Source organism: Pelmatolapia mariae, linkage group LG17 (genome assembly GCF_036321145.2).
Source record: "Pelmatolapia mariae isolate MD_Pm_ZW linkage group LG17, Pm_UMD_F_2, whole genome shotgun sequence".
In the NCBI taxonomy this organism is placed as follows: Eukaryota; Metazoa; Chordata; class Actinopteri; order Cichliformes; family Cichlidae; genus Pelmatolapia; species Pelmatolapia mariae.
Window position 1 is genome coordinate 39,836,549 of NC_086242.1, and position 26,548 is coordinate 39,863,096.

The 26,548-nt window shown below is 40.7% G+C and overlaps 1 protein-coding gene across 1 annotated transcript in view; it reads right to left on the bottom strand.

The window, feature by feature from the left end:
• Positions 1–26,085, bottom strand: part of LOC134646735 (NXPE family member 3-like) — a 35,310-nt gene extending 9,225 nt beyond the window's left edge. The window contains exons 1-5 of the mRNA XM_065469470.1: positions 26,001–26,085; positions 25,187–25,293; positions 14,088–14,540; positions 4,641–4,933; positions 4,434–4,504 (exon numbers count right to left, since the gene is read on the bottom strand). Of these exons, the coding sequence (XP_065325542.1) occupies positions 4,434–4,504; positions 4,641–4,933; positions 14,088–14,540; positions 25,187–25,293; positions 26,001–26,085 (1,009 nt within the window). The remainder of the gene's footprint in view (positions 1–4,433; positions 4,505–4,640; positions 4,934–14,087; positions 14,541–25,186; positions 25,294–26,000) is intronic.
• Between the last annotated feature and the right edge of the window lie 463 nt (positions 26,086–26,548).

The window sequence follows — 26,548 nt, forward strand, 5'->3', positions numbered from 1 at the left end:
GGTGTACAGGTTGATGATTCGGGGCTTCCCCTTTCCAGCGTAGTAGTCCCTCAATATTTCTAATGCTCTTCTCCCATTATCGGGGGCATCTCTCATAATCAGTGAGAGGCTTTTATCGTCCAAAAATTGGATTAACTCGGCGTAAGCGTCAGCGTTCTTCTTACCGTCTGCCGCTACTTCAGCCTCACTGTTCGATTCCTTCAGAACAGTGTCTTTTAATCCCAACAAGTGCAAATATCCTAGCACCTTAGTTTCCCAAAGTTCATATTTGGTCTCATCTCCGTCAAACATGAGTCGAGGCAGCCTGCTTGCTCCTCGTTGATCCATGTTGCTATTTAGCCGTTAGCCCGCTATCCGTTGCGGCTCCGGATCTTCATAAGAAAAAAAAACTCCTCTTCGAGTCGGCCCTGGGCCCATAACCTGTTGAGTATTGCAGTGACAACGCAGCATAGCGCCCTTACAACAAACAGTGCCTCCTTGTGGTGACAACCAAAACACCGTCTCTGTCAAACATACTGTACAACATGAGTACACACAATGAATATCTTAACAGTGTGTGATGCAAACTGACATGCTACCAATATCATGCTGCTAAAGCAGTAAACAAGCATTTACAAAATAAACTCATTTACTAGACTCAACAGTGTTCTGTTATTTCAGCTTCTGACCTTACATGACTAATCTATCTCTCTGTATCTCTATCTATCTCTCTATCTATCTATACATATATACATGCACTTTTATGTTCTATTTTGGACACAATACTAACCTGTCAACAGGAAAGGAATGATTAGACAGGGAGACGTGGCTTGTTGTTCCTGAATACTCCGCCATTATGAGAAAATAGTGTGTGCTTCTGGCCGCTAACAACAGGCGAACTCATGGTCTCACACTGACACCTACTGGTATAAAAATCAAGCAGCAGCTACAATGTCCCTGACTAGCCCTCCTAGTACCCTGTTACCCTAAATGAGGATTTTGCTCATTTTTTGATTTTTTAATTCTCAATCTATCAGTCATTTTAAAGACTACTCGTCTTAAACTTGGCCAGGATGTGTTTTTTAGGATTATTTTTAAAATTCAATGATCCCTCTATGGTGTAGCGTATAAAAAAAGGAGATTGGCATATATGCCAACACTGTTTGCCCTCATACCTTTTTTGTGCCAATTGAGTCCCATTATAATCATATATTTCAGATATACTGTAATCCTGACATGTTATAACACTTTTCCCATGAATACCTAATGGATCTAAGCCTCTGTCTTCAGAATAAAAGAAAAATAGGTTTTGGATGAAATGAGCACTCTCATCACCAGATATAGGCAGAGCTCCACCTTAGACATTTTCAGTGGAGGCCTTGTCTTGAATGTAGGACCTGGTTATCTTACCTTGCAAAATGCATGACAATAAAACAGCTAACCACCACATTAGTCTTGATGTGCTGGGATTGATATTAGGTGTGAATGTGATTGAGAATATATATATATTGTGTGTGTGTGTGTGTGTGTGTGTGCGTGCGCGTGATTATCAAAGGCCAAAAGGGCTGTGTTTATGTTTTTTCTTGATCAAAAGAGCCTCCCCTCTCTTATTGGATGCATGGTATAGCAAGTTTATGCAGGTGCACCTTTGAAGTCTGTGAGAATAGTTTGCAGCCTGGTCTTACTGGTCATTTCTGCACAGACACCATGAAGCGCACACTCAATTTAGAGGAGGCTGTTGCTGCAGTTTTGCATTCTTCCGAAAGCAAAAAAGATAGCACTAGCAGTGCTATTATGAAGCATGAAGAGGCCCTGCCATTTTTTCTTCCTCTCATTTTAACCCCAGGACCAACCCATTATGCAATTGCTAGGATGAGCAGCCCTGTGAGCACTTTTGATCTTTGTTTTGTGGAGGACATTATCAGCTAATTAGCTGATAATGATTAGCTACAGCTAATCCTGCATTTTACTAACCTGCAGCAACATGAAGCTACAAAGAGCCTGTGGAATAGGTGAAAGGATGTGTTGTTTTTCCTGTCACAATGTCACAAAAAAGATTCCTGCAAATTAATCTGGCCCTAAGATTTGACGATTGTCTTTCCCGCCCAGGTCGCTGCAGGGGGGACAAGCTGGCTCCTATAAAAGGATGGCCCTGGTGGGGACTCTGAGGTTGAACAAACCTGAGCTGCCCCACAGCTGCTGATGATTCAACACAGAGAGGTACTGTCCTCTGTCTTTGCTTTCAGTTGCAACAATGCTGTGGTATCCTGCATGCCAAAGAAATCAAAAAATATTCTCGTGCTGAGCACTAGGCAACATGAGCCACAAGTTCAGGACTCTGGCAAGAAAAGCCCCAGACCATCCTGGACTATAACAAGTGCAAAGGGGCTGTGGATCATCTGGACCAGGTAAGCACAATTATACATCAATTATTTGCCAAATTATTTACTGTTACTCATTGTTATAACTGATAAAGTCCCATCAGTTATCTGATAACATAAATGTGCTTATGTTTGATGCCCATAGGCAGAAAGAATCTCTTGTCTATGGCTGTATAAATCTATTCATGTCATCTGATCATTTCTTTTTCTTTTGCAGGTTTGTGGCACCCACTCCTACCATTGGCAGGCATGTAGGTGGCCCATGTGTCTGCTCTATCACATGATTAACATGATTGATAAAGTGCTACAACGCTTTTGTCCTCGTCACTGCTGTGGACCCAGACTGGAACAGAGCAAAGCACTACAGGCAGCGTCTGTTCATAGAGCAGGTTGGCAGAGCCCTCATCACCCCAACCATGGTGAAGAGAAGCCACCTGCCTAGAACACTGTTTGCAGCCAGCCTGGTCTTACAAGCCCACTGCCAAGTGCAGGAGAAGGAGGAGCCTTCCAAAAAGCGGAAGCAGTGCGCATCGTGCAAACAGCGTAGCACGATCTTAACCCCCTGCTGCAAATGTGGTGCTCCTGTCTGCAAAATCCATCTGAAAACGTTAAGTGGTTCATGTTATAAAATGTAAATTACATCTTCTGTCATTTACAACATTACAACAAGTTGAACTTCTGTTCAGTTTGTTGTTTCATCTTTGTTCACTTGGAGTATGCATCAAAATCAATGTTGTTATCAGTTCTTGACCTATTCAAAGCTGTATTAACCTCATGCCAAATATTTTATTTTGCAACTAATTTTTGGAAAATATTGCAGATTTTGGGTTTTTCTCATTAAAAAACAGGGGTCTTTATGACAATAAGGGCATAAAAACAAAAATATTTAGAAAATAATGAAAAACTTTATACCTATGGTTAGGTCTGAAGTTGTTGAAAAGAATTAATTTATATACGATATTGCTATATCACCTGTTGCCTTGGGACCTTCTGGGGTCCCAAGGTTAAACTGTCTTTTTAAATTTTAAATATACTACAAGGGCTAGATACTAGGTCTCTAGTTGAAATTCGTTAATTTAGGGCATTTTCAAATGAAAATATCACTTACATTTAAAGTAAAATAACTTAAATATAAATGAATTCATACAAATGTGATCACACATTAGTTGGTATCACATACAGAACTGGTTTCCAATAGTCCAGTTCCTTGGAATTCTAATTCTGCTTGTCGATCCTGTTTATTGGTTTCAGTTGCACTTGCACTTCCGTCAGCTGATTTCAGTTTGCAATGTTGGAGGAGGAAAATAGCAACACCATCTGCAGTGTGGATATAGCTATTACTTTTATTACTTTTAGCAGTACAATGTAGAAACTGCATAATCAGCATGCAAACTCTAAACTAAGAACCCAGAATGATGTTAAAGCTAAGTGAATTCTGACCCCAGCCCAGCAGCCAGAACCTGAACTTCAACTTGTAAGAAACTAATGAGCAGTCAGGTTGCCACCTCTGTTTCTCCCTGTCCATGTTTCTATAGCAGAATCACTGCTATTTTCAATTCCCATTCCTAGTCATTGATTGGCTTCCAACGATCCTGGATCTTGAAGTCATTGAAGCAATGGGGATCTCACTGACAGAATGACAGATAAACAAGAGACAGCCAGTGTTCAACAATGGGCTTTAAAATGCCCTTCTAGCCCTTCTAGATGAGAGATCAGTCTAATTTTAATGAGGTAAAGCTCATTGTACTGCCCAATTCCCAGAAGTTTCTTTGTAATTTGATAACAGACCCCTACAGTAAGTTAATTTCATCCAAATCTTGAACTATGCATACATAAAAACACTCCTAGCTGTTGGTGTTATCAATAAAGTATCAATAAAGTTCTCCAGATCTCCTGATCACTTACTCTTAAAATAACCTTGACACATTCTATAGGTCTCCAATATCCGGAAGATGCTAGTAAAATGTTGTGAAAGTTTTTATTTTTTTATTCATGTCTGACCTGCCAACTGCTTATAATATATATCACAACATTTTTTTTTTTAAATATTTCATTATGAAGATGTTAGCGTACCTTTCTGTTTTGGCAAAACGGTGACACTGGCTGGTCCTGATGCCGGAATGGAAACTTTCATATTTACACCTCTGAAGGAAAGCATACACAATATAACGTCTTCACAAAACTGGGAAAGAACGTCTTTTTAAACTAGAAAATTAAATGTATTATGCACAGTACATCATTTGTTAGTAACTCCAGAAATTTAACACAGATAATGCTCACCTCTGAAAAAGCTTCTCCATGGTTGTCAGGTTTTTTTTATATCCTCCATTGTAGTTGCTGATCCTGGCATTACAACTCAGATTTGTTGGCTTGTAGCAGAACCATGGCTCACCTGTATGGAGGTCAGTGTAGTTACACACAGGCTGCTCAGTTGGACGTAAACATACGTTACACGTGGTCGTTCTAGTGAACAAGCTTGAGCGGAACTGGCTCTTGAAGAAGATCCTGTCAGGTTCCTCTATGTTCATCCTGCGCAGCTCTGTGACTGCCTCACTGGGATGAACCAATATCACCTGGTAGGACAAAGAATCAGAGCATTGAAACAGTATCACATAAATATGTATAATGATGACAACCTTTTAGAACAGACTCTTTTTGATGGTAAGTAATTTATTCAGATTGTCTTCATGCTTGCACGCATGCAGACAATGACAAAGTCAAAGTCAAATGTATTTATATATCACAATTATATCACAATTGCTGCACAATTAAGATAATTAAAAAAATAAACACATAGGGAGACATGATAAGAGTTAAGAAAAAGAATCATAAAATTAGAAGATTTGAGTGAGAAATAAGATAAATAAGAGTAATACAAACTCATTCTGATTTAAAAGCCAAGGAATAAAAGTGGGTTTTCAGACGGGCTTTAAAAGTGTCCAATTTTGGGGACGTCCTGATGCGATGGGGCAGTTCATTCCACAGTTTAGGAGCAGTTACAGCAAAGGCCCGATCTCCTCCGTGCTTTAATCAGGACCTCGGGACAGCCATGAGCAATTGATCCGCAGACCTCAATGATCTTGCAGGACTGTACCAATTTAAGGATGTTTAATGATATTCTTTTAACTATGGATTCTAGCAGCCTTGCTGCCCTCTTGTTGTTGTACCTAACAGCAGCCTTCGACACGGTCGACCATGATATCCTGCTATAACGGCTGGGAACATATGCTGGCCTAAAAGGCTCTGCTCTTCAGTGGTTTTTATGTGGAAGGACTTTTTATGTTAACATGGGCCTTCATAGGCCCATAATAGCTCCTCCTAATTATGGTGTACCTCTATTTTAGGTCCTGGCTTCTTTGCACTTGTAACTTGTAATGGAGACCAGGAGTTCCATTACCCTTACTTGTATTTTTATTAATTGACTGACAATCGGTAATAAAAAACATAAATTTTTGGTCAGGGATTCTTTATTAGGTTTATTTGGGTCAGTATTTAAGTGACTGCTCATGAAAGGTGAAGAGACGGGGACTGGCCATCCATTCTGTGTCAGGAAAATAACCTGATTTAGAGTTGTTCACATTTAACCGTTTGTCTGTAACCAAAATTATTTGTATATGTAAAAAGTAGTGATGGGTCCAGCAACACTGACGCACCGGCGCATGTATCAAGCTCACAGAGCGAAACCTGTATCGGTGCGTGCGTCGCTTTAAGAAAAAGTCACGTGATCGATACAGCTGCTGTATCGCTCATTGCCAATGTGCCAAACTGTGTTTAAAAGGTACCGCATCCGCATCTGCCAACGGAATGAGTCGCCACCAAAAAAACCCACGAAATTACTCTCGCAAAGATAAAAAAAAATACACATTTCTCCATAACAAAACGGAGCCCAAAAGAAAAAGAAATGTTTCTGCTGTGTGGGATCATTTTGATCTTTTAACTGCAAATAAGGTAATAGTTTGTCTTTGTTTCAGTGTAATCTATCAGAATAGGAAAAACAGCAATGTGACTTGCAGTGTAAATTATTTCATTTTATGCAGGTTAAATGTCGCATCTGTTCTGCGGAGCTTTTTACACAAACAAAAGCACCTCCTCAGTGTTTAAGCATTACAGAGCCAAACATGCAAATGAGGAGACAAACACACCGAAATGAAAACAGGTAGGCCTAGATAGACACTGAACAGCTTTATCATCATTTTTTTAAATTGATATGTGTTTTATTATTTTGAAATCAAGCATGTATGAAGACTGTTAGTATTGTGGAGTGTCGGAGAGAAACATTCCAAGATCAGAGGATCCTCTAACGTACTGGGGGAATAGGAAGACATCTCATCCGAACCTTTTCCACCTGGCTTTACAGTTTTTGTACCTCAGCTTCATCTATGCCTGTGAGTTTTCCAAAGCTGGGAAATTGTGTCAAAAAAAAAAAAAAAAAAAACGCAATAGACTGAATGCAAAAACATTGGATAAACATATTTTTCTGAATAGAAATTTATAATAAACTCTGAGTCAATTACATTTAAATGGGTAATATTACATTCACAATACTTTCATTTTAATTTTCACTTAATGTCATTCACAATATATTTTAAAGATGTCTACAATATTTGCAACGTAAAAGATATAAATTGATTCCATGGAAAGTACAATACCTTACAGTGTATACAAGGATGACTAGGTCATTGAATCAGTGTCTGTTGTGAGTCTCAAGTTGCCTGCAATGATATTTAAGGTCCAGCAGGTGTCAGTATGGAGCAAAACAGCAACACTGTGTCGACACAGTATCGATACAGTTTGGGAAATGTGCTGAAACTAGTGATGTGAGGTTCTGTATCGAGGCTTCAAAGCTTGTGTCGAGGCTTGCTTAGTTTATGGGAGGAGCTGAAAATGATGACGTCCGAAGCCTCGCTGCCTGGCTGTACCACGCGACTGGTTCAGGAAGTGGTTCGAACTTTGCCGCGAGCTATGACAGCGATATAAACCCCTCAGACTTCATTCAAAATGTGGGTGTTTGATGGAGAGTTGCGGTTAGTGAGAGTTTGGAGGTTTAGGAGAGTGAGGAGAGAAAGTCAGGAGAGAATGGAGCCAGCTAAGAAGAGGAGGATGTCCTCCCCTGTGTGGGAACTTTTTGATCTTATTCCTCCCAACAAGGTATGTAAATTTCTACAGAAGATGTATTTTCATAATACTGATGGTGCAATACAATTTATGTTAAGCTGTCTTTACTTTTGTACAAGGTGAAGTGTTTGCTATGTGCCAGGGAGCTGGAATATAACAACAACACCTCATCCATGCTTAGGCACTACAGAGCTTTGCATGAGAATAAGGGGGACACCGATTGTGGAGCAAGACCAGGTGAGCCATCAAATGCCATGATAATATAGCATGCTGCAATGTTACTAAATGATATAACAATATTATACAACTGTAATAAGTTACGTGTGTGATATTTATATTTGTGCTTTGTTTTTATTGTCTTTCCTCAGGAGAACAATCTCAAATAGATGAAGACCTGGTTAGCATGGTGATTGAGGACTCCCAGCCATTTAGCATTGTGGAGGACAAAGGATTTAAAAGATTTGTTAAATCATTAAATCCTAGCTATGTTCTCCCCACTAAAAAGGTCATAACAGCAGTGAAAATGTAGTTTTTACAGAACAAAATGTGAACAGGCAGGACTGAGGCTCAAAGCCTCAGTGTGTAGCTACACTACACACTGAGGCTCAAAGCCTCAGTGTGTAGCTACACTACACACTGCTTCACAGCCACGTCGCACTTTTAAACAAAATGTTTTTTCTTTCCTTTAGGCCCTGAAAGTCATGGTAGAGGCCAGGTACCAGGAGATGAAGGAGAAAGCTAAGGCCAGCGTTGAGAAGGCAGCAGCTGTGAGTCTGACATCAGATATGTGGACCTCCATCAACACAGACGCCTATCTTGCAGTCACCTGCCATTTTGTTGATGAGTCCAGCACATTAAACACCGTTGCTTTAGGAGTGCAATATTTTCCTGATGCACACACTGCAGAAAATATTGCACAAGTGACAGGCTCACTCATGACAGAATGGGCAATTACTGACAAAGTCACATGCCTAGTAACAGATGGGGCTGCCAATATGGGGGCTTGTGCAAGGGAGCTACGACTCAAACATGCCATATGCATAGCTCACACCCTGAACTTAGTGGTGAAGAAGGCCCTTGACCAGACCCCTGAGGTCTCTGACATCCGAGCCAAGTCCAGGAAGATCGTGGGATATTTCAGGAGCAGTACCACTGCAAAGGCAAGTTCTTAAGTGGCTTAATTACAGTTTCTTTAATGCTACTTAAGTGTATAGTTCTGCTCCCTTGACAATCTAATGTATGCTCTTTTAATTGTATTTTGTAAGGAGAGGCTTTCAGTGGTGCAGGAACAACTAAGGAAGCCTCAACTCAAACTAATACAGGAGGTGGAAACCCGCTGGAACAGCACTTATAATATGCTGCAAAGACTGTTCGAGCAATGGGAGGCAGTGGGTGCTGCTTTGGCAAGTCTCACAACAGACATCCCACCTGTTTCATCTGAGGAATTTGGTATAATTTCAGAGTGTCTGGTTGTCCTAGCACCATTTAACGATGCAACCACTGAGCTCTCTCAGGAAAAATTGGGTGTCTGGGTCAAAGGTCATACCTTTGCTCACTATGCTGGATCATTGCCTCAATGAACAAATGGAAAAATCACCATCCTTTGGGTCTTCTCTGGCTCAGAAGCTGAGGATGCTATTGAGAGAGAAGCTGGATAAAATACAAACCATGAGCATTATGTTCCTTGCGACACTGCTGGACCCAAGGTTCAGAAAACTCTGGTTTCTCAGCCCTGCAAGAGCGAGCGAAGCAGAAAAACGACTGAAAGCAGAATGTGCTTCCATAATGAGGGCCTCCACCACCTCCTCTTCCTCCGCACCACCACCACAGCCATCAACGTCACAAACTGTTGAGGCTGTTTCCCACGGTACTATTGTTATTGCATTTGAGTTGCATTTATATAAACTGATTGTTGGGTTTTCCTCTGTATCTATTATTGTACGATCTACTGTACAATATAAAGCGCCTTGAGGCGACTGTTGCTGTGATTTGGCGCTGTATAAATAACATTGAATTGAAAATTGAATTATTAGTATCACATAAAACTCTCCTTATTGTTTAGGTAACAACCTGTGGCGTCGCCTGGATGAAAGTGTCAGGCAGGCACAGACACAAAATGTGACAGCAGACGCGAATATTGAGGTCCAACGGTACATGATGGAGCCAAATATTGGAAGGCTGGAGGACCCCCTTAAATACTGGGAGAGACAAAAATATGTCTATCCTCACATGTATAAGTTTGCACTGACATACCTGTGTACCCCTGCCTCATCTGAGCCCTGTGAGCGAGTGTTTTCAAAAGCAGGGGAAATATTGTCCAAAAAATGAAATCGCCTACGACCTGCCACAGTGGAGAAACTGTTTTTAAATAAAAACCGATGATGTGTCCCCTAAACACTAATCACTGTCCATACCTCAACGTTACAAAAGCACAACCACTTTCCATACCCCAACCACACCTCACCTCACAGTAAATGATCATTTCCATTTTAAGCATTTCCAAATAATCATTTTCCACACTGCCAGTATAAATATACACAGTATACTGCCATCACTACAATATACATGTTTTACACACTCCTTTTGTTGTTGACATTTACAGGCTGTGTGCAAAATACCACACTCTTCAAATTCATGCCAACTAATATTTTTACGTCCAGTAGATGTCCTACTAGAGCAAATGAAGCTTCAAGACGCTTTGCGCTGGGGTGAACCAATTGGATGAAACGCTTCAGTGCTTCATGAAACTTCATCTGCCCATCACTAGCTGAAACGCTTCATGAGGCCTCATCTACCCATCACTAGTAAAAAGAGAAGTGTTAACAGTACTCACCTTTCCTGGTTGCTTCTTTTGCAGGATGTGGAGCAAAAGAGTAAAAGCAGCTCAATCACCTGCTTATGAGCTCCTGGACCAATCAATGTGCCAGGCTAGGGGAGTGGGGTTAGGTTGTTTTAATGTATATAGAAGTGGTTGAAGTCTATATGTTATTGAGTTATTTGTAGGACTTGTTACATATCTGAATATGTCTATCATATGTTATATTGTGGTTGGATATTTTCTCATGGGGAGGTTTATGTTTTCATTTGGTTTGCTGATCCCCAGACTTGGGCTATTCCAGCTGTTCACCTGAATGTGTAGAGTATAAAAGGAAGCCATTTGTTTTTAGAGGGGTTGGATTCTTTGCTGTGTGTTGCTGTGTCAACATGTGTTCTCTTTAATAAAGTCTTCTATTTGATGGATACATTTTACTTCAGTCTTGTGCCATTTAATTGGAAGTGGCCCGTGACCGCCGGCCAAAACTGACACAGCTAACCAAGGTTAGGCCATACCTTCCAGCTAATATCTTTGAACGTGTTATTCACTTGTTCATTACTTACAGACTGGACTACTGCAATTGTCTGTTCTTTGTTTTGGAATAGGCCTCTCTTTATCGTCTCCAGTTGGTCCAAAATGCAGCTGCTTGTCTGCTAACTGGCACTGAAGGGAAGGAACATATCACCCCAGCTTTGGCCTCTCTACACTGGCATTTTAAAGTTGTACTTTTTGTTTTTAAATTGCTTAACGGCTGAGCCCCTTCTTACCTGTCTGAGCCCCTTTTTATTTATGCTCCAGAAAGGACCGTGAGGTCCAGGTCAAAACTAACCTCAACTATTCAACGGACTAAACTTAAAGTCTCGTTACGACAGGGCTTCTCTGTGGCAGGTCCCAGACTCTGGAATAGTCTTCCTCTTAATATTAGATCTGCTCACTCGAACGTTTCAAATCGTTACTAAAGACACAGTTTTATGGTCTAGCTTTTAACACACTTTGACATTTTTCAATATTTTACTGCAGCATTGTTTTAAGTAGGTAAGGTTTATTTATTAAGCGCTTTTCGTAGACAGGCAGTCACAAAGCGCTGTACACAAAGGTTAAAATAAAGAAAATTTAAGTAATAAAATAGACAATATATATAATGCAAATTCAAAAGTGTTGATTAACAAAAGGCCTGTTTAAATAATAAAGTTTTTAACTGCTTTTTAAAGGATTCCACAGAGTCAACAAACGTAGTTGTGGTGGTAGACCGTTCCACAGCCTTGGTGCCACAGACTGAAAGGCTCCGCCCCCTTTCGTCTTCAGTCGTGTACGGGGAACAACCAACAAACTCTGAGCCTGTGAGCGAAGACAACGAGCTGCAGTGTATTTTATAAGAAGCTTGGATAAATAATCTGGGGCCATTTAGTGCTCTGTATGTTAAAACAAGAATTTTAAAATGAATTCTAAAATCTATTGGGAGCCAATGTAAAGAATATAAAATGGGAGTAATGTGAGCACGCTTGCTAGAACGAGATAGTAGCCTGGCCACTGCATTTTGTGTAGCTTGGAGGCGAGAAAGAGGTGATTTATCCTTATCATTAGCTGGTAAACAGGGCACTGCAATAATGTAAACGTGATGACACAAATGCATGAACAATTTTTTCTAATTCAGCTGAGGAGACCATATGTCGGAGTTTAGAAATGTTCCTTAAATGAAAGAAGCAGGAACGAGACAAAGACTTTACATGTAAGTCCAGGCCCAGAGAAGAGTCAAATATTACTCCAAGATTTCGAATATTTGACTTGGCAGAAGGACAGAAAGAGGCAAGAACCTGACTGATTTTAGAATGTAGTTCAGGAGGAGCTACAATCATGGTCTCTGTTTTATTTTTGTTTAAAACAAGATAATTGTTAGAAAGCCAATCAGAGATTTGAGTTAAAGACTGGACTAGGGTGGACAGCCTATCCAGCTGGTGAGGCTTAAAGGACATATACAGCTGAATGTCATCAGCATAGAAATGATAAGAGATGTCGCTAAAAGATTGAATAATGCTAGCTAAAGGAAGAATATAAAAAGAGAATAATAATGGACCCAAAACTGAGCCGTGTGGAACCCCACAGGTGGCAATGTTAGAGGAGAACCTATCAGTCCTAACAGAAAAGGTCCTGTCTGATAAGTAGGAAGAAAACCAGTCTAAGGCTGATCCAGATATTTCAGCCAAAACCTTCAACCTGTTAAGTAGGATTTTATGGTCAATATATAATATTATAGACCCTTAAGAGAGTGGTCTCAGTGGAGTGCTGTTTTTGAAAGCCAGAATGAAAAGGGTCAAAAATCTGTAATCTGCATAGTAAGGACCTGAACTGATTTTCTACAATTTGTTCCAGTAATTTGCGTAAAAATGGCAATTTTGAAATAGGCCGGAAGCTAGGATCTAGATTCTGTTTTTTCAATAGAGGAGTCACCTCAGCATGTTTAAAATAGGACAGAGCACAGGCTTGCCTCAGTGAATTCTTGATGATGGATAGCAATGTGGGACCAATGATGGTGAGAGTACCAGACAGGACAAAGGGAGGTAATATATCTAAAGAGCGTGATGAGGATTTTTACCTATTACTGTAATTAAGTCATTACGTGTGATTGGAGAAAAGGAAGTAAATGACCCAAAACACCGAGGGGCATCTTCATAAGGGGAGGCACTTGAGGAGATTTTGGATCTCAGGTCCATCACCTTATTTGCAAAGTGATGGAGAAAAGTATTACAGTCTTCATCAGAAAGTAACGCAGCATGCTGAGTTGGAGGAGAAACAATACTGTTGATGGTATCAAACAGAATTCTTGGGTTATTCTTATGACGATTTATAAGATTATTGAAATAAGAGGATCTAGCCTCTTTCATGTACTTGTTATATAAGTGAAGATGATCTTTGAAGTGCTCACGATAGACAACCAGACCAGTGGACTTCCAGAGACGCTCTGCTTTTCGACAGGAGCGTCGAAGACCACGAGTCTGATTACTTAACCAGGGTGTGCAGGAACTAACAGAGCAATGCCTAGTTTTAAAAGGAGCAACCTGATTGAGAACGGCAAGACAGCATTTATTAAAAGAGTTAATATGGAGTTCAACATCGTCAAAAGAAGTCTTAAAATCAAAAAGGGAAGAAAATTTAGAAATAACAGAGTCATCAATAAAGCGCCTGCGCCTAATAAAACCTTGGGGAAGAGACTCTGAGTTGACAGACACATTAAAAGAGACTGACTTATGGTCGCTAAAAACAACGTCATTTAAATTCAAGTGGTCAAGGGAAATGCCATAAGTGAAGACCAAGTCCAGAGTATGCCCAGCAGTGTGAGTAGGGCCTGATACATGGCCTGCATGGTAAATGGCCTGTATTTGTATAGCGCTTTACTTAGTCCCTAAGGACCCCAAAGCGCTTTACACTACATTCACCCATTCACACACACTGGTGATGGCAAGCTACATTGTAGCCACAGCTGCCCTGGGGCGCACTGACAGAGGCGAGGCTGCCGGACACTGGCGCCACTGGGCCCTCTGACCACCACCAGTAGGGTGGTGGTCACATGCTGAACAAAATTAAAAGAGTCCATGATGCTCAGGAACTCCTTAGGGGAACTCCAAGGTGCTTTGCATTTTATTTATTTTCATGGCTTTTTACATTGTTCACTTTGTAAATAAACTTAATAAGCTTGACCTTGACTTTAACCTTGATAAATTTTCCAGTGATTGAAAAAAGGACAGACAGTGAAAGAAAAAGGTCCCTACAATTACATTCAACATGAGTGTTAGGATTACCTGAACCTGTGCACTTCCTTCCCAGAGTAAAGAGAATACAGCAGAGTAGGTGCCATTGAGATAATCTGTTATATGCCCTGCCACACCTGCACCAAGAGTCAAGTTGTTCAGCCGGGCTAGTAAGACATCTCCGCCGGACTTCTTTGGACGGCCCTGGAAGTCATACATTTTTATCATAACCTCCAGTTTATCACCTATGTACCACTGTTCTCCCCTCTTCCCTGGGAGAATGGTGAAGGTGCTATGGGCTGGATCACTGGTGTTGTTCAGAGAAAGAGGAGATGGTAATGGTGGAGTTTTAGGCCAAGCGATGGACTCTAGTACAAGGTGTTCTTCAAGAGCTTCCTCAGGGGACAATGGTTTTAACTTGCAGAAGTTAGAATACATGTCAGCAGGTTGGGTGACAGTGGCAGCTCCTGGGATGATGATGGTGATGTCCAGTTTATCCCAAAACTGAAAAATTGATAAAGTGTGGCAAATACAAAAAATAGCAGATATACTCATTCATAATTCAGCTTTAGTTTTTAACACAATATGATGAAAGATTATTTTTGTGCTGGCATCCCTACTTTCATTGTTTTGCATAGGTTAATGCAGTTTGTCTGCCACCTTGTATTTCAATAGAATAATCATGGAATTAAGACATATAATAGCTCTGTGCATTTTTAGCCTTGCTTGAGCCATTATCCAATTTCAAAAAGAGTAAAGACTGCTGCCCCAATCTATCACTCTGAGTTTTCCCCTTAGACCAGCTGCCTAAAAGCAAACAACAGCACAGCTAATGCCGAGCTACAGAAGAGAAAAAAAGGTACACTAAAAGTGTCTGAAGTTTTATATATATATATATATATATATATATATATATATATATATATTTTTTTTTTTTTTTTTTTTAATAACTTTTTTCAGCAGATATTTTTTTAACAGTAAGGCAAGCATGCTGCACACTTACAAAGTTGTTATCAGCTAAAAGTAAACAATGTAATGTTTAAGTATATAGAATTATAGGTGGCTGCTCACTACAAATATACTCCAAAAACTGATCAACAGATGTGTTTCAACCTCCCATGTCTCAAAATAAACATTTTAAGAAACTGTAGTGTGGTAGAAGGAGTCGATATTACCCAGAGACTTGATTTGATATGAATCATAGTATGGCTGCACATACAGTACATCATTACTTACAATGCATTATTACAGAAACTTGAATCAAACTCAGAATTTGAACCTTGGGCAGAAGGTTAAAGCTGATAATAAAGACATTATTTGCCTGTAAGTGTGTGGAAAAACTTGTGCTTTAAATTTGTTTACTAGTATTTTTTCAAGTCTCGGACCACAAATCCTGTGTCAGAGTCTGTGTTTGCAGACTGTGTGGAGGTTGGATTGTGGACCCAAAAGCAGACACATGGAAACAAAACGTGAGCCGTATATTCAAAAATAGAAACGGGAGGTACAGAAATTCTCTTCTCTGTTGTCTACCTCATAAATCTTTCCATAAATTGCAGTTAGTTCAAAACACAGCTGCTCGTATTGTTTCCAGAATTAGATCCACTGAACGTAGAACAGCTGTTCTTAAACAACTCCTTTGGCTTCCAGTTCACCTCCGTGTCAATTTCAAGATCCTGCTTCTTACTTTCAAAGCACTTCATAACCTCGCTCCTCCATATTTATCTGATCTTCTGCATACGCACTCACCCCATCGTACACGCCGCTCTGCTTCAGCTTCCCTTCTGTCTGTTCCACCTGCTCGCCTGACTACCGTGGGACTCAGAGCCTTTAGTTGTTCTGCCCCAAGACTTTGCACTGGACCACAAATTCTCTCATCACTTTTAAGTCACGTCTCAAAACCCATCTATTCAAAATTTCATACACCTGATTCTGTCTTAGTCCATTTTTACCTTGCTCAGCTTTTATACTTTCATGCTTTTTGGGTTTTTTTTGTTATTCACCTTATGTCTAAATTTTATTTTGCCATGTTTTATTATATTGTATTGTATTGTTGCTACTGTTCTGTACTATTGTAAGGTGACCTTGAGGGTCTTAAAGGTGCCTATGAATGAAATGTATTATTATCATTATCATTATTATTATTATTGAATTTTAAGTATTTTTTGTATTAACATCTAATGAATAATTTGTATATTTTTTTAATTAATACAAATATTTAATTATGTATTAAGTTAATTCATTTTGGTACTCGAGGTCCTCCATAACTTCAGGGTGTCATGGTCCTGAGTCTGACGACTCAGTGTTTTGTGTTTCTTTATATTATTCTATGTTCTTGTTTATTCTGTTATATCTTTTGTTAAGGTTTGCCATTTGTTAGGGTTTTGTTCTATGCCTGCCTGCTCCCACTTCTCTCTGTTCCCTCTGTCTGTCTATGGCAGGGGTCCCCAATCCCAGGCTCCGAGGGCCGGTGTCCCTGCAGGTTTTAGATCTCACCCTGGGTCAACACACCTGAATCACATGATTAGTTCATTACCAGGCCTCTGGAGAACTTCAAGACATGTTGAGGAGGTAATTTATCCATTTAAATCAGCTGTGATGGATCAAGGACACATCTAAAACCTGCAGGGACACCGGCCCTCGTGGACTGGGATTGGGGACCCCTGGTCTATGGTGTCACACTGTCTGCTTGTGAATCTGTCTGTTAAGTTCAGTGTCTTGTCTGGTTCTCTGTGTCTGTGAGTTTCCTGTTTTATTCTGAAGGTCTCTGTGTCATGTGAGTGTGTTCAGTTTATGTTTCCCCTGTCCCGTCAGCTCTGATTTCTCCCAGGTGTGTTCCCCTCCTGTCTCTCATCCCCTGATTACTGCTGTGTGTATTTAAGCCCTGTGTGTTCTCCTGCCTGTTGCTGGTTCGTCTGCATTATCTCCCTCCGTCATCTGTGTTCATTCCCTGCTTCATTCTGTGTCATCTACCTGCTCCCTTCTTCGCCATTTCAGGTCTGTGTTTTGTTAGCTTTCTCCAGTTTAGGTTTTGCTTAGTTTCCGTCACACCTTTGCCTTTTCTGTTTGTATTCCTCCTCAATAAAAGCCCACTCACATCACTTATGCCTGCATCTTGGGTCCTTTAATAAATTCCACACGGCTCGCCTCGCTGACCATGACGCAGGGTTGAAGTAAATGGCCTGTATTTATATAGTGCCTTAATAGTCCCTAAGAGCGCTTTACATATCCAGTCATTCACCCATTCACGCACACATTCACACACTGGTGATGGCAAGCTACATTGTAGCCACAGCCACCCTGGGGCGCACTGACAGAGGCGAGGCTGCCGGACACTGGCGCCACCGGGCCCTCTGACCACCACCAGTAGGCAACGGGTGAAGTGTCTTGCCCAAGGACACAACGACCGAGACTGTCCAAGCTGGGGAGCGAACCGGCAACCTTCCGATTACAAGGCGAACTCCCAACTCTTGAGCCACGATCGCCCAAGTCTTTAAAGCTTAAAGTTCCTACTTCAGTTATATTGACTAATGTGGTGGTGAACAGAAGCAAAGCTACAAAAAGTGTCTTAGTAAAATAAATGATGCACCCAAACCCTTTTTTTTTTTTTTTTAAATTTGTGCTAGTTGCCCTTTCTTTTCTTGTTTCTGATTTTGAGAAAGTAAATAAAATTAAGAAAATTAATTAGTAATTAATTACAAAAACAAATAATAATAATAATAAAAAAACTCACATCCAGAATGTCCATGATGTAAATAATCAGGATCAAGACAAACACAATGAGGAATACGAAGATGTAACCAAGCTTCAGAAGGCAGGTGGAGTGTTTACACACTAGGAACTTCATGATTGGAAAACAGTCCTCATTTCTTGTTGCAGTGTTGTGCTGTGACCAGTTCACCTGGTAGTGGATGTAAAAGTGAGAAAAATAATATATCCCAGTTTCTTGACTGTGCTCTGCATTGTGTATGTGGAAACGATCTTACTTTCACATTCCTGAAAAGTAAACAGACAAACAAGTACATAAAGTCTAGTGATTCGTTGTTTCCAACTATAAATGTTTGGAAGAGTCTTTAAGAAATATTTGTAGTGAAAGAAAAGTAATGTGAATTGAAACAGCAAATGCTTTAGTGTACATACAAGTGCACATGTGGACAAAACAGAATTTCCAATGCTTTCATCATTCTAACATCTTACTTTCTTCATAAGGTATCAGGAAAACTGTCTAATGTCATGTGCTGCATAATCTAATAAATATAAAATACTTTGTAAATAAATGTAAAATTTCAATCAGGAAAGAGGTACGTCAAAGGTATAGAAATATACAGTTCAATAAACAAGTAAGAGCAAAGTACGAGACACAGAAGTAATGTATATGTAATAACTGGAATATCTTCTGCAGGAAAATGTGGATAAACAGTGTAAAATTAGCCACAGTGTTTATCCACAGAAATATGTGTTAAATAGCCTTCTTAAGTGTTTAAACAATGTCAGTAATACTAAGTAAATCAGAATCTGACATTTCTTACTTTAGTGGAGGAGATTATTTTGCCGAGGATCCAGTTCTGATGCTGACTTGCTGTTCAGTCCTTTTTTCCTGTCTTTGCTTCAATCTTGTTGGCTTCCAGGTAATTAGTGCAAAAGGACTGTGACACGATATAGCACGTCAGCAAACATACATCACACATGTACAATCCAAGAGTAAATTCAAGTTGGTGCTTTTTGGATGAAACCAACATACCTTGCTCGTTTAATTTTTGGTGTCATTGTCAGGAAGTGGGCGGAGAGAAAGGTCTTTGGATACTCATCTTTGCACAGAGGGTGTTCTTTTATTATGTCAACAGACCAGGCAGATGACAGAGAGAGATATCGTTCAGGTCAGTTGTGAATTTATTATCAGACAGCTGTAGTTCAGTTTACCTCACCTCCAGGCACCGGCATGAACTGACAATCCATCACGTTTTGGTTCATCGTGATATCTACAGACCTCCAAACTTCATGTGGCCTTCAGATAAGCTTGAGAACAGTGCATAGTAAACTAGATGAAATAGGTTTCCATGGCTGTGCAGCTCGATCCAAATCCTACAGCATCAACTACAATGCAAAGCCTTAGATGAAATGGTGTAAGGCACACTGCCACTACACTCTTGAGCAGTGTAAACGTGCCCTTTGGAGTGACAATTCAAAACTTCTCCATCTGACAATCCAATGGATGAGCTAGGAGAACAGTACTCGTCTGACTAGGTTGTACCAAATGTAAAGTTGGGTGCAGGGGAGTGTATGGGGATGGCCCCTTTCTGTTCCAACATGACTGTACACCACTGCACAAAGCCAGGCCCATCGATGAGTGAGTCTGGTACAGAAGAACCTGACTGGCCCACATAGAGTCCTGACATCAACCCGACAGACCACCTTTGGGATGAATTAGAGCAGCGACTGTGAGCCAGGACTTCTTATCCAACTTCAGTTTCTGACCTCACAAATGCGCTTCTGTAGGAATGGTCAAAATTTTCCATAAACACTCTCCTACACTTTGTGGAAAGCCTTCCCAGACTTGAAATTGTTACAGCTGCAGAGCCGACATCAAAAGAATGGGATGTCACTTAAGCTCATATACGTGTGAAGGCAGGCGAGCAAATACTTCTGGCAGTATCATGTGAGTGTGATTGTTGTTTTGTTTCAAACTACCTCTGGGTGCTTTTTGGTTTCTTTGAGCCCCAGCTCCTCTATGTATCAAAGTTGTTTTAGCTAAGACACTGAGTACATGTAAAAGACAGACTTGGACATGGGTTTATGAACTAGGCATCCCAAGTGTGAAACCAAAGGACACTCATATTTATGTGGTACCTAACTGTCAATCACAAAGTAGGTTCAATGCTGAGCACATCCTGTTTCAGCATCCTTGTAGATACTAAGAGTCTACAGGATAAAAATCCTGACTAATAGGATTTGAAACTAGAATTTAATGCCAGAAATGTATTTCACACCTAAATCATACATACAGAAATTTAACATTGCAGCATGGACAACAGGCGACATGAATTTCTCCATGAACTTATACTTTTGTAATCACAGGAGTGTCCCATAGAAAGGATGTAAGTTTAAGGCACATTCTTATTTCTTCATTTTTCAACTCAGAAGGTGCGGCCATTTGTTTTATGCAGTCTATCATCTAAACACATCTCTTTATAGACATACACTCTATAACTGTCTGGGAAATGATCTACAAATATTTCCTTTATGCCAGCTCTCTGTTATGGACATTGGCATTAAGGCTTCACCTTTGCTTTTGTTTTTTTGGTACCACAGATCCTGAAGCCAGAATGGAGACCTTTATGTTGACATAATAAAATGCCTTAATAAAACAATTTAAGAGCTGATAACTGAGAAACAGCTGAGCATTGCAGTATTATCTTGGTTTGGTTTTATGACTTTACAGCTTCAGTTCAGTCACCCCTTGACAGATTGTACCTGACACAGCAGGCAGCTGTTTTAGCAAAATGGCCCTAATAACCACTGAAGAAACATCTATTAGACACGGTGGAGAGTGGATCATTTTTCAGCTTAAGAGGAATATATTTCTTTGTATCATAGCTGGAGAGCAGAACATAGAGTGAACAGTGGAGTTGTACTTGGTGGGTGTACTTGTGTTCATTTGTAACACAAGTATAAATGAAGAACTTTGTAAAGCACCTTAAAAACCTGAAGCACTATTTTTACTTTAAGTCCTTTATTGTGATTCAGACCAGTGTCAGGGTTTTACCTTTCAGATATTTTTCATCACTGTGGCTGTGATGATTTGTTAAAATCTTCACATCGAGTATTTAATCCTAGTATCACAATGTGGTTCTTCTGGCTCGTAGAATCACATAAAAACACCTCTGTGGAGGTCAGTGTAGCTGCTCACAGGATGCTGAGTCAGTTCCAAACAGATGGGTCATAAAGTAAATCCTGTTCTCTGGTTAGTCTGTGCAGCTGTTCACTGGGGTGAACTAGTGCTTGTGTGTGTATGTATATATATACATACACACACACACTGTTGTTGTATTTTGTGTATATATACACACAAAATACAACAACAGTTGCTCAAGGCACTTTCCCTTTTGAATTGATGCCTTTTTTAGATTTCAGTGCTGCTTTGCTTGTGTATGTATAAATGAATATATATATATATATATATATATATATATATACATATATATATATATATATATATCAGGTACCCTGCTGGGGTAATAGGCTGGCCAAAGGAGGAGATAGAAGCCACTGACATAAAGACAAGAAAGCTCCTGACCATGCATGGAGGGTTTCACCCCAAGTCCAGCACCCTGAGGCTGTACGCTAAGCGGAAGGAAGGGGGCCGGGGACTGGTGAGTGTCAGCACCACAGTCCAGGATGAGACAACAAACATCCACGAATACATCACGAAGATGGCCCCAACTGACAGCGTGCTCAGTGAATACCTCAGGCAGCAGAAACCCAAGAAAGAGGAGGAAGGCGAGGAACCATCATGGAAGGACAGGCCCCTGCACGGTATGTACCACCGGCAGATAGAGGAGGTGGCTGATATCCAGAAATCCTACCAGTGGCTGGACAAAGCTGGACTGAAAGACAGCACAGAGGCACTAATCATGGCAGCACAAGAACAAGCACTGAGCACAAGATCCATAGAGGCTGGGGTCTATCACACCAGGCAAGACCCCAGGTGCAGGCTGTGTAAAGATGCCCCTGAGACAATCCAGCACATAACAGCAGGGTGCAAAATGCTAGCAGGCAAGGCATACATGGAACGCCATAACCAAGTGGCCGGCATAGTATACAGAAACATCTGTGCCGAGTATAACCTGGAAGTCCCGAGGTCAAAATGGGAGATGCCCCCAAGGGTGATGGAGAATGACCGAGCTAAGATCCTGTGGGACTTCCAGATACAGACGGACAAAATGGTGGTGGCTAACCAACCGGACATAGTGGTGGTAGACAAACAGGAGAAGACGGCCGTAGTGATCGATGTAGCGGTTCCGAATGACAGCAACATCAGAAAGAAGGAACACGAGAAGCTGGAGAAATACCAAGGGCTCAGAGAAGAGCTCGAGAGGATGTGGAGGGTGAAGGTAACGGTGGTCCCAGTGGTAATCGGAGCACTGGGTACGGTGACTCCCAAGCTAGGCGAGTGGCTCCAGCAGATCCCGGGAACAACATCGGAGATCTCTGTCCAGAAGAGCGCAGTCCTGGGAACAGCTAAGATACTGCGCAGGACCCACAAGCTCCCAGGCCTCTGGTAGAGGACCCGAGCTTGAAGGATAAACCGCCCGCAGGGGCGAGATGGGTGTTAGAATATATATATATATATATATGTATAAATACATACATATATATATATATATATATTCTCTCCTGTCTGTTTGCATCCAAGCTTTACATTGCTGCCATCATTTGGCTTGTAAGGAAGAGGACTACCATACTATTATATATATTATAATCTGTATAGCACTTTAAAAGCCCCTTTCACTTTATTAAAAGCACCTTATCAAGCAATTTATTTAGCGTCACACTTTAACCAAGGATTTGCACAGAAGAAGTTTAATTATTTAATATTCATTGGGTATTTTAAAATCAGTTGCATCAATAAGCTACAATAAGTTGTGTGCATGGAGATGAACACAGGTACCCCACTGCTGAGGTTTACCTGACAGTGGGAGGTCTAACCTACTTGTTATTGGTAGCTGTGGTTCCCAGTTTGCCATATTCAGTTGGTGATGACATCCCCACTCTTTTTGATCTGATACACCAGTCAGATTATGACCCCAAGTGAGTGTGGAGAAAGACATTCAAGCCTTAGGTGATGAATCTGGAGGCTCACTTCCTCTAGATATGACAGTTGAACCACCGAAACCGACTGACGTAATGAATTAATTAAATACACCATTAAATAATTAATTAAAATTGGAAATAATTAATTACATAAATATTTAGGACACATTTAATTAATTAATTATTGACACATTTAATTAATTAATAACACATTTAAATAATTATCGACAGTTTTAATTAATTATTTAATGATTTATTTATTTAATTCATTTTGGCACTATGTTCCCTTCATGTCTCACCTTGAAATCATTTTATCTGTAAGCCTCACCCATGAAACTAAGGGGGCGGGGTTAACGCTGCCACTGCAGCTTCTCTAACATTTGATTGGTTGCCGTAAAAAGTAAGTCAAGACAGGTCGATCCTAGATAATCGATTGCTTGTGTGGACTTGGGGCAGCCAGGTATCCCAGAATGCATTTCAAATCACAGGCCGGTGCTCGATAAAACGCAGTGTCGGAGCATTTTTCTGCACAAGATAAGTAAATATAGTTTGTTTCCTGAGCGCAGAGCTGCTGGAGCTTTTCCCAACAGAGCACTTTATAGGCGAACCCACTTTATCAGCGGCTGATGTCCAGTCACCGGCACACAGCTTTGAAACCTCACCTGAGTTTTAGCTCTCAGTGGTTAAACACTGGACTTAATTCATTCAAGTTTTGTCTGTCGGGTCACGTTTACTTCGCTGTTTTATTTACAACTGAGCAAATCGGTTTGGCTGAGGGTAAAGTTACGTTTCAGAACTGCATAGTTTTACTGAAGTTTAATGTGTATACTGTAACAACCATCAGGTGTCCTGCTCTGCTGCTCCTCCACCCCTCCTTCTCCTGGGGCAACAACACACTCTACATCCAACTCTGATCTCCTCATTTCATCCCCATTCTGTGCTGTACTGACTGCAGGTTCAGCCTCCACCCTCTCTTTCGACTTAGTTGTAGTCATGCAACCACTTACCTCACTCCACACCAAAGCCGTAGCATTTGTGGGAGAAAAACCGACTTCAGCTCGCACTGGAGGCACAGCCTCAGGCGGGGCAACAGCAGCCTCACCCCGTTTAGTGCCTGCTGCCCACTAATCCCCTCGCCACTATCATTCACAGCAGGTCCTGCTGCAAGCTGTCTGTGAGGACACATTATTTTCTTATGACCCACATCTCCACACTCAAAACATTTCATGTTCCCGGGACTAGCATACAGAGGTGTGGACTCGAGTCACATGACTTGGACTCGAGTCAGATTCGAGTCATTAATTTTATGACTTGTGACTTGACTTGGACTTTTACACCAATGACCTGGGACTTGAATTGGACTTGAACCGGTTTACTTGAAAAGACTTGATATTTCACCCCAAATCTAAAATTTAACATGCATATTATATAGAAAGTGTGCACCATTAATTCAATTCATTCATTCATTTATTCAAACCACACTCCGTACGTATGTGTGCGTGAGCTGTAGTACAGCCAATCAAATTAACCAGATTTATTTTTAAGAAGAAAAAAAACTGCTCAAAAATGCTGCAAGGAGTTATTTTTTTCAGGTACACAAACTATGAAGTAGTCAACAAAAAAATGAAATGCAATATGCAAAACATGCAAGAAGAGAATCACAGACAGAGATGGAACAACTTCCAACTTTGTCCGACAGTTGAAGTTGCATAAAGAACGGTAGGTGGTGCTTCTCTTTTGCTACGATGAGATAGCTGACTTCATCAGGCTATGTTGATGATACTGTTTGGTTTTAATGTGTATGATATTTTTGTCATGCTATTTTAAAGCCGGTCCTACAAGCGCATCCAAGAATAACATGCAGCTTATCTCAGAATTGTCGGTGAAAATTATTCTTGGAGCTAAGTTTAATTGAGCTGCATTTTATAGAGGTGCAATTTCACAATTTGCGTATATTTTCTAAGTTCACTATTTCATCATGTGTTGAGAAAAACAGAGATTTAAAAATCACATGGTCTAATATTTACATTTAACATATAACTGCAACATTCTTTTTTTTTTTTTAAAGACTCGAAAGGACTTGAAATTCAAAGTTTCAGACTTTACTCGGACTTTCACACCAGTGACTTGAGACTTGAGGATAAAGACTTGAGACTTACTTGAGACTTGCAAAACAATGACTTGGTCCCACCTCTGCTAGCATACACCATGTAGAACCCTTCTTCATGTCTGACACGGAAGGAGACATCCAGTGTCTGTGTGGGGGAGTCTAAAAACATGAACACTTGCCTCCAAAGGGACTGAACATGCTTTAACTTGGCGTCCTTACAGCCCAGACTCACTGTACGGAAGCCACTTGCAAATTTCCCAAAGCGCTTCAGTTCTTGATCCAAAGCCGCATTGGGACTAAACGGAGGCACCCCCGACACCGTGATCTGAGTGGAGGGCACTGCAAGGGGTGAAACCTGCATAAATTCATCATTTAAATACAGGCCACTCTCTATAAGCTGATTGACAAACCCCTGCTCTTTCAAAAATATGACAACCGCTTTATTCATACGTGAAGCGTATGAAATGTTTCCATGTCCCACCTGCTCACCTACAGCCAACAACACCTGCTCGACAGTGGTGCTCGGCTGTGGCACCACCCTGACTCTGTCCTACTGGACGCCATCCCTGTCAAACTGAAAAACAAACTACAGAATCACAGACAGCTATGAAACGATCATACAATATACATAGCGAGAAAACTGAAAAAAAGCATTTAATGAAAAACTCACAGACTCTCACTCAGACCCACCAAACTCACTACCATCAAACTCCCAGCATGCAGTGCGAGAGAGAGACAGAGTTGATGTGAGTGTCTGTGTGCAAGTGTTTTATCATAGAATGTACTTGAAAAATGAGAGTGTGAGACTACAATAATGCCAAAACCCCCTGAGAGTCAGAGGCAAACAGGGAAAGACCCAGGAGACTTTGGCCGTCCACGTCACCCAAGAGAGCTGATCTGAGGCCACAGCTGATCTGGGAAGTAGCAGGGAGGGGAATCCCCCGCCCTCAATACTAACATCTAAGAGGGACTAAGGCACAGTGAGCCTCAGTCCCAGGCCTAGCCACATGCACATACACACAGAGAAACTGCACAGACCCGCACACCCATCCTCATCCACTCCAACCTCTGAAGTGTGGTGGACAGGTGCCACTCCAGAGCTTCGGTGACACAGACTGGACATCCAGACATGGGCCAACCCACCCCACATGGTGGAGCGGCCAGGGGGCCACAGCATTAGTGTTTATTTCTTAAAGGAAACACCACTCAAAGCCTGTTTGTATACTTTCTGCCCAGTTTGACCCATTTAGCAGAAGTCAGCCTGTTTAGGGCTCTGATATCTATTCTGTATGACATAAGGAGTTATGACATGGTCTGATTTTCTCACCCAATAAAGGAATATTTCATATATCAGTCTACTCTTCATTCTATCAGAAACAGTAACAGTAAATTTTCTTTTCACCCATATTTGTAAGCATTCAGAAAGATTTAGTAATGCTAACATATTAGAAGAACAATATGTATAATACATCTATATATACACTGTAAAAGATACTTGTCTTTGAGTAAAGATATAAAGTGATAGAAATTTTAAATACTTTAAAAACTTGAATCTTTACTGAAGCTCAGTATTTGACACAGAGTTCAAGCTCAC